This window comes from Malurus melanocephalus, unplaced genomic scaffold (genome assembly GCF_030028575.1).
Source record: "Malurus melanocephalus ecotype Western Australia unplaced genomic scaffold, MMel_1.1 scaffold_199, whole genome shotgun sequence".
In the NCBI taxonomy this organism is placed as follows: Eukaryota; Metazoa; Chordata; class Aves; order Passeriformes; family Maluridae; genus Malurus; species Malurus melanocephalus.
In genome coordinates, this window is record NW_026623431.1 from 293,674 (window position 1) to 303,341 (window position 9,668).

The window sequence follows — 9,668 nt, forward strand, 5'->3', positions numbered from 1 at the left end:
GCTCTAATGCTGAATATTGCCTTGTTTTTCAGCAGTGCCCTTGCCTGTGGTCATTCAGGCAGGCAAAGCCCCTCAGCAGCTCTTGACCTCTGCAGCCTCGGACAGCCAGTGGAGCCATTCACTGTTTGCCTTGATACCCTCATGGACAAAGAAGGTGTTGTCCAAACGAGAGTCTGACATCAGCCGCCTTCTGGTCAGTAAAGGATGGTTTGCCACTCACAGTATTTGTAAGGATTGTAGTAATTCTATAAAAAGTGAATGTTGTTGGGAATTTACCATCCAATTAGTGTATTTCTAATTCTGGCTCAGGTAATTGTGTTCATTTGACATGACTTCAGCAACTTTACCTAGCTGTGGGACTTCCAAAAAATTGCTGTGACAGATACAGCTATGTGATTGGTGTTTAAATTCTGATAGAACTTAGTAATGAAAAGAATTTATATAGTCTGATGAACTTTSTGCAGTGTATTTTTTAGGGAATTGTGATAGCCAAAAGATGACTATATCAATTAAGATTCCAGTAATTACATGTGGGAACAATTTGTTCATACAAATTCAGACTAGAAAAAATATTTAACTGTTAATATAACACTTAAATAATATAACATGATAATAAAACTCCTAAATTTGAAATTGATTGGTACCTCTTAAATTTTTTTAATAAATTTTACTTACATAATTTAACTTGTTGCAGAAGTTTATGAATTATAATATTTTCATACGTTATGTAGATTTTTCCCCTTCTTCCATAGCCTGAAGATGTGTCCAACATGTCAGTGTCTTCTGAATTTGGAATAACCCTTCAGAAGTGTGGCATGGTAAGCTCTCTTATGTTTGTCTTGTTAATTTTAGGAAGTTTGTACCCAAATGACCTTTAAAAATTGTGCCCATGCCGAGTATGTGGGAGTGTATGCATTTTGATGTTATGAGGCTCCCACTTTTTGAGAGGCACCGTTTTGCAATGTTGATTTGAAACAAGTCAGTGAAATCTTGGGCTTCAGGGCATTTTGGATTGAGGTTGAAGTAAAAACCTGATTGTGTATTTCTAAAACTGTAAATGGGCAAATCCCACTGAACTCTAAAATAATCAGCCAAGAGGCTGGGTAGAGATAGAGACAAATTCTATAAGATGAGATAAAGCTTCTGAGATATTCCCCTGGCCCCACCTGTGTCAAGTGTGGACTTCTTTTGAGGGATGAAGCACTGAATCCTGTGTTGCCCATTGTGTCTTTGGGCATCCTAACACACAACCATAGAAAAGCCATTGTGTCRTAGTCTGCACAATCAGTGGGACTCACCTACAGCACAGTATTTAATCAAAAAACAAAAAGTTTAATTTGACTTGTGTAAATGCTTATGAGCAGACCTCCCAATTGTAAGATACCTTTTAGCTTCCCATTTAATTTTTAGGTAGACTGTTATTTTTCCTTTATTTCTCCCCCTTTTTTCTTTTCTTTTTTTTTTGCACTGGATGAAGCAGGTATGAATTTTTATAATTACAGGCAGTGCATCTTAGCTGTCTCCTGGAGAGATAGAGAGCACATCCAACTTTTGGACCAATCTGAATTCAGCCACTGAAATGCTGCCTGTGAGGGTAGAGGATTCAGTAACCAGTGCACAAGAGGCAACATTATAATCTTCACCAAATGTGAAAGAATACATTTGTTCCTGGTTAGAGGCAGCARGAGACCCTGAAATCCTCATTTTTTACCTTCAGCTCACAGAACGGTGAGTTAAGGTGTGAGAACATAAAGAGAGGAAAATGTTGTTCAATTTCCCCAGCTCTGTCTTTTGCTCGATTGTCTGCAGAAGCCCATCTGTGCTTACTGTGGAACATAATACAGTATTAACAACCCGTGCAATTTGAACCTTGAATCTTTCAAGGTGTGTTTTCTTGTTTTGGCAATTAGCTCAGGGTCTCTGCTTTGTGGATTTGGATTGTCTTTTTGTGGTTTTGAGACWTTTTTTTCCTTTTGTTTTGGTTTTGCTCTTTAAAGCAAATATCTRACTGTCGTGATTGCACATGAAGGGTTGAAAGGCATATTGACTGCATCATTGCAGTTCGGAMACCAGGACAAAGAAAATCTGGCCAAAATATATCACATTTTTAATATTTGATGTTTTTAAGTCTCATAAGTTGGGATAAAACTCATGATATACAAGCATATGAAATTGGTAATTGTTTCCTCACAAATGTAGTTAAGCCTATTTTTATATATGCATTAATACCTACATTTTTATACATTGTTTGCAGCATCTAGTGCAATAAATAGTTGGGAATTTTGTCACTTAAATAGAGAAATGCAAACTAAGCCATTATAATTTCATTAAGCTATTCCTTCTCCTTGATTCATGTAATTGCAAAACTGTGATCTGGTTCTATGCTGAATTAGTATGAAATGCAGAGATTGGTGGTGCACAATGAGACCGTAATTACAAGTGTCAAACCCTGTGGTTACCATGAACTTTGGTGTGACTTCTGAAGTCTGTCATAATTTCCATTTTTGTWGAAACTGCTTTATTATTTTCTATTCACTGGTGTCCAGATACAGTGTAGACATTTCTTAAAAAGGAAGAGCTAAAAAGAGAAAGGTTCACTCTGAATCATAATTCTGTCAGTTAAAGGACTATTAATTTAGTGTGATTATTATGAACTTCATAAATAATCATGAATACACTATAAATCACCATATTATTATGGATCTTATAAAGATTTAGGCAAATTTGGTTTAATACGAATTTTAGAGGAAGGCAGTTTGGAAGATGAGAGGTCAGTAAGCAACTCTGTGCTCAAAGTAATTTCATTTAGAGAGTATAATTGCTCAACAAGACTTAAGGGCTTAGTGGAATAAATAAATAAAACCACATGAGTGCATGTTGCTTGAAATTGGTGATTAGTGTATGACCTTCACCACTAATTGGAAGCAAAGCCATGTGCTCCCAAATTCACTGGTGGCTCCATCTGCCCTCACATGGGCAGGGCAAATCAAGRCAGCTGGTGTCCTTCAGGGAGTGTGATTGCTATGAAAAAAAGGGAAACAGAGCAAAATTCCATGGGAAGAATGAATTTGCAGTGAGGCAGCTTGAAAAAGAAACATCGTCACGGTACAAAAGTTCAAAGTTAAGGATTTTACAGACTCTGGTTATAGAGTTATGATCCAGTTTAGTTCTGTGCAGTATCACGGGGATATTCAGATTTTGATTACACTTCTGGTTCTGTATGAGTTTGGTTTCCACCTTCTGGCTTTCTGCCACTTGTCTCCAAGCAACAGCTTGACATGCCAAAGATTAAAATCTCCTTGGAATGTGAGATCAAACTAAGTGTAGTTTAATTTTCAGGTCACTCAGAATACCTTCAGAAAATAAGTTTACATGTATTTTCTTTAGGTTTTATTTGTAATCAAGGCTATGAATTTGCTGTTAAGGTGCACATAGAGCTGTGATGCAGTATTCCACGAGATTAATTAATAGTAATATTTCTGTTTTCAGGTGGATGTTGAACATGACCCTCAGACTGCATACATTACACTTGTGATTAATAACACCAACACATTGCTGTCAACAAACATCACAGATCTTATCCTCCTGGACAACATCACTGGTCTACATGTTCAAACAACCAGTGGGAATAAGACCACAGATGGCATACAGGTTTACAGGAAAAGGTTCTTGCAAGGTAACAGAATCTGCAGTGAAGTACACCTGATTCCACGTGTCAAAGTACATCTGTTTAAATCACAGTATTTATTTATTTAGTTACTTAATTATAATGGTGTAAATTCTTTGATCATCAGTTTACACAGGTGAAAAACTCTGGGAAAGGTTTTGGCCTACAGTTTCCAATTCTGTCAACTCAACTGTTTTGACTCCCACCTTTGAACTACTTCCAATCTCCCAGGCACAGGACTGAGCCTCCTGTACTCTGTAAAAGTTGCTGCCATCAGAAATGAAAGAGAATTTTTCACCATAGTATATATTCATTTTGCATATTTTTCAAAACTTCTGTAAAAAGCATTTTCATGATATTTTGAGCCTTCTTTAGCCAAGTGTGGCAGCTCAGCTTGTTGAGATATTGAGGTGCATTGAATTGCAAAAGGCCATGCAAAGGGAAGATGATTCATCAGAAATAAGACGGTTCTTGTCAGTATCTGTCCTCTCCAAACTGAACAAATTATAAAGTCAAAGCAAGAAATAGAGAGATAGACCTGTTCCAGTTTTGAAGTCAGTTTGTTCCTTTTTTAATTGTTAGCAGTTGAATCAGTGCACAGTCATTAAATTTTATCTTTCTTTATTTCTTCATCTCCTTTTTCCTAATTACAAGCATGTCAAACATTTGCAGCTTGCTTTTGGGAGTCATGATACTTCTCAAGGAGCTTCAGAAGTGTTCACTGATACCTGTTTATGGTCAAAGTATCTTTGTTTATGATAGTTTTATGGTGAAAGATTTCAACATAGAAAAGGGAAATAWGTAGACTTGGGGCTACTGTTTGATTGCAGTTGGATAGCCAAACCCCATTTCTAATAAYAGCAGTGTGAGCAGTGGTACTGACTGCAGGACTGGTCTTTTTGAAAATGTCAAGGAATTTTTGGCTTTCAACAGATATTTCCTGGAAACAGTTATGCCTGAGAARGAATAGAAAAATGGCTTACATAGCTGATCCAGTAAGCCAAGCTGGAGCTGCTATGTAATTTATTTATAATTACTGAATCTGGAATTGAAGCTAGCTTTTCCAGACAAATCCATGTGAAAAATACTGAAGTAGAAGAATATCCAGCAGAACAGATTTCTGCATTGTTGGAGGTTTGGTCATTATTATATTAATCCTGAAGTCAGTCCTTACCTTGCCAGTGGGGATGGACAGAAAGGCTGTATCTACACTGGCCTGTGTTCTGTCATGTTCAATGTTGGCCATAATAATTTTTCAGTACTTCACTACACTAAGAATCAAAACACACCTGAAATTTGTCAGATTTCTCTTTGATTTCAACAGGAGAAGAATGAACAAGTTAGTGGTTAAAACGTTGGCAGTCCATTTTATAATGAAAAAATATTTTTAGGTATCTCATGTAGGRTTTTGGTATCAAAAACAATGCTTTTGGGTAGGTTGGATTGCAGTTTCCATATCCTGGGCCCAATTTGTGTGAGTTCTTAGAGGCAGCAGCTATGAAGAATGTTGCTGAGCTCAGGTGGCCATGAACTRTCTGCTCTGGATGTGGGGCATCTGCTATGTCAGAAAGGAAAAGCTCCAGTGCTGTCCCAAGCCTTCCGCAGGGATCTTGGAGAAATTTTTGTGGAATGGAGCAAATCTATCCATATACCCATTTTAACAGGTGGAGAACACTTTGCAATCAACTATTCTGCGCTTCTTGATGCAGAAGAAATGTGGCATGGCAGGGTTTTGACTCTGCCTGCGAAGCTAACTTTCAGGAGTTCATCACAGGTATTTTATTCATAATTTTTTTCTACTCTTCACAATTCAAGTAAAAAACTGTCTCCAAGGTGGTTCTTTTCTGCCTAAACAATGAGACCATCATGTAATGAGATGAAACTCTTAGTCTCTCTGTTTACTCTGAATTTATAAATATATTAATTATTCTTCATAGCTTAAGAACTTCTAGAGCTCCTTAAGTAAAGTATTTTTGTGTGTTGTCTTGTAGCCTTTCTTTATACTTTTCATATTTCTCTCCAGTTTATTGATCTATGCTGGAAATAAGGGTCCCCCATASTTACATGTGTGTTCCTAAAGTCTATGAGAGATTGAAAATTTTGCCATATTTTTACAATAAAATAATTTCKTTTAACTGAAAAACAAATAACAGTGAAGGAAAACCCCATTATTCATGAGAAAGACACCTTTTAGTATTAGTGTTTTCAAGGCCAGAAGGATTTTTCAGAGAAGCTGAGAAATCTCCATCCTTGGTGATTTTTGAGAGCTCTGTTGCATGAGACTGAAACAACAGGTCTAATGCTAGAATTATCCTAGCTTTGAGTCGGAGACAGGACAAGTGGTTTCTGCCAAAGTAAAATTTTTCAGTTCTTAAATATGTCTTGATGTTTTTTTCTGTGGTTTTCATAATTACATGTAACTATAACATGSAGATATATTTTCATTTCAATTGCCTTTCTCCTTGGTTTTGGAGAAAAAGTGTGCAATGTGTGTGGGAGTAGTACTAGAGTGGTGAGGAGGAAAACTTCAAAAAACAGGGYATGGTCAAAGTAGAGACATATGTACTGACTGTGGCTCCTGTTCTGTGCATTCTCAGCTCAGATTTTATAGGCACAGAAAAACATAACATTGTGTGCCTTGGGACATTGGAAGGGGAATATATTCCACAGAGCAGCTACTTCCATGTCTTTTAGTGTTACTCCTAAATACACTGCATTTTCCTATCAGATTTATTTCAGCTTTAAGCTTAATGAGAACTGTAGCTTATCTTCTAAGGAGAGGCTTTTCTAGAGAAAAAGGAAAGGAAAATTCCATGGATTCTGCTTTTTTTAATACAGGTAATGTTTTCTATCTCTCTCAGAATAAAACACATCTTGTATCATTGACAGCATCGTTCACCATAACAGAAGAAGAAAAGACCAAGGTAAATTCTGTGATTTGGTTTTACATTGACTCTCCTGCTTACACTTATAGACAATCTAAAGTAAATCCTCAGAGCTAAGGATGTACTTCAGCTATTGGCTAGTAATCATACACAAGTTCTGCCTTCTCAGATTTTAAGAAGAAAACAGGACTCAAGGGGTCTTTTTTTTTTTGTCTTAAACTAGCAATATTTAGTATTGAAAATCTAAAAATGCCATTACACTCCTTGCCACATTCTTTCATTTGAAGAATTGTCCAGGCCAGAAAATTGTGATGAGGAGTATGCTCACCTGTTGCTGTGCCTAACTACCATGAGAAAACTTTCTTGTTTTTCTGAAAGGGTAAAGTTATCCTCCACCTGTTGAGGAAAGGAGTCTGTATGATGTTGATACTTAACCCTGAGAAATAAAACTGCAGAACGAGTGGTATAGTTAATGCTTTCCTTTCATTTTTTTTACTAGTCATTCTTCCAGTGTTACTTTCTGTTCTTGGCATCTGAAGTAATGTGTTTTTTTAAGAGGCTAAATAAACCTTCAAAATTGACTGCAGCAGTATTACTGTAAWWWTTTTTTTTTTTATTTAAAAACCTCTGAACTTCATCCATCTGTTTCATTGCTAGGGCAATATCTTCACCGAACTTGTTTTTCTTTCCCAAACTCTCATTAACTTGACAGGCTGTTGTTGCAAGGGGTTGTTTTCAAAGAAGCTCTGGCTTGGTTGGCAAGAGCACTGGGATTATTTTTGTTCAGGCAGAAGCAAACAGTTTATGTTACCATAGAACATTTTTRCCATGGCTGTGTTGTTTGAAATCTAAAGTATGTGTGGATAAGGCTTGGCTGTATAGGTCCTGAGGACTAGACCGCTCATTCCCTCCATGGACTTGTCCCATGAGTTTCTTTCTGCTTCTAGAATAAGTTAATCTATTTGGAGTTTGGGCACAGAAGCCTCTTGTTCCAGTATTTTCTTCTGCTGAGGATCTCTGCCTTCTCAGCTTTTATTTTTATGATGGATACATGTCTGGACATGGCTTTCTCATAATTAAAGATCCAAGTGCCCATTCTGTTAAAATGAAACCTATAATTAGCATGATATGAAGTAAAACTATGCATAAGTTAGAGAACTCATTGTCCCTGCATAAAGATCTAGTAATGTTTAAAAGGATTGGACATTTGTATAGCTAAGAATTACAAATGAACTTGCCATAAATCTATTTTTTGGAAACTSTTAAAGGTATAAACCATGCAGTAGCTGACTGGGTTAGAAAAACAGCTTTGTGAATGGTTTTCTGTAAAGTTTGGTGTGAATTATCTGCAGCAGTTGCTGATGTCTAACCAAAGACTGTAAGCTACATTGGTTTTTTCAACCTGCCATGAAAATTCCTGRCATATGTTATATATATCTTTTCAGTATGTTTATTATTTTTTCCAATTTGAATTTGAAAGTTAGAGCTCAAAAAGTTCTTGTGAACTATTCCATAGGTAGGTAAAATTAGCTCAACTKTATTTGAACTTAGTAAATGAACGGGTTTTGTAATTAAAATGTGTAGTAAAGATGTGTGGAAAATATTGTAAATTTTTGAAAAATAAAGCTTAGAAATTATGGAGCACATCATGTTCCATGTTCATTTTTGACTTTGGGCTGTGGCCAGCATAAAGTGTTTTGGAATGAAATCAGTTTGTGCAAGAAAATTAGGATTAGCTCAAAAAGGTGTGATGTATTTCATTCATATCCTCAGCTGTCATAAATGCTCTCCCTCTCAGATTTAATTTATTAAAAAATTATTATGCCTGTTCATGGGTATGTTACAGCCAATGCACATATGTGACTTAGTGGATAGTAGATGTTGACTTTGGGAATGACAAGCAAAGAATGAATTGTGTAGTCATGGCAGTGTCATGCTATGTTGGTCCCATCAACTTTCACATGGTTTGCTTGCACACTTAGACACTGTACTGTTCTTTAAAGTTTTACAAACCCTGTGGATTTCTTTTGTGTGCTGCTGGAAGAAAGTGCTTAGTTGCCTGGAAAAAGGTAATTTTGTGGATTATGAAAAAAATGTGAGTGTTTCTCATCCAAGTGTCTGTGCCAGATGTCTTCCCACAGCTCTTCAAGGGCCTGTGATTAATTTGTGCCTATGCCCTTGGCTGGGTGAGTTTGACGCTAGTGAAAAGGGAAGCTCTCTCATCTAAGCATGTGTAATGGGATAGATAATAGTAATTCTTTTGATCTGATTTTTAAAAGGCTGGCTTTTCTCAGCAGCATGCRAAACAGTGAGAGCACATCAGTTCTGGAAAGAATCTTGGTCCTGTAATGCCTCTTCCCACTATTGGGATGGCTTTAGTGGTTAGCTTTAGGGGATGGCTTTTGAGGCTTGTTGGTGTGTCTGTGGTTTGAAGGCTGACCTGCAGGRCCAACACTGCTCGAGCCAGGGCTCTGGCACCTGCACCTTCTGCTGTGGTTCCTTCTGATGGCATTAAACACCTGCTGTGTTCTGCTTGGATTAACAGCCCCCCAATGACAGGGACTGTCCTTGCAGAGCCCATTTTCTTTAAGCATAGAAACAGAGGCAATGCTGCCTGCCCTCATACAGACTGACTGTTCCACCATGGGTCTCACCTTAGAAAGCACAGAGTCATTCCCTAGCCAGTGCTTTTTCTCCACCAAAACTGAAGCAGCTTCATTTCAGCTTCTCTGAATCCAATGCCTCAGCAGCTTCTTGCTTTCCCCAGAAGCCAAGAGAGATCCTTAAATTTACAGAGCTTTGAAATTAGACAAAGGCAAGTGGGYTCAGATAAAATGATGAAGTGGTTTCAAAGCAACTTTTTTCCCTGAGTATTGTCTACAGCATCTCTTTTTCCTGAAGGTGGTAGGACCTCCATCAGAGTCCTGGACATGGCATTTTAGTACTGTGGTCTAGTTGACCACATCATGGTGATTGGTCAAAATTTGGACTCAATGCTCTTAAGAGATCTTTGCAACCTAAATGATTCTGTGATTCTGTATCAGAAGAAATTCAGCATATGGCTGAATTTACTCAGCTAAATACTCAGTCTCAAAACATTTTAGTGAACCTCAAAG

General features: G+C 37.2%; 1 protein-coding gene across 1 annotated transcript in view; it reads left to right on the forward strand.

Annotated features, from left to right (window-relative positions):
• Positions 1–9,668, forward strand: part of EVC2 (EvC ciliary complex subunit 2) — a 60,441-nt gene that overhangs the window by 9,635 nt on the left and 41,138 nt on the right. The window contains exons 3-7 of the mRNA XM_057373480.1: positions 33–193; positions 753–818; positions 3,490–3,676; positions 5,332–5,441; positions 6,529–6,591. Coding sequence (XP_057229463.1) covers positions 33–193; positions 753–818; positions 3,490–3,676; positions 5,332–5,441; positions 6,529–6,591 — 587 coding nt within the window. The remainder of the gene's footprint in view (positions 1–32; positions 194–752; positions 819–3,489; positions 3,677–5,331; positions 5,442–6,528; positions 6,592–9,668) is intronic.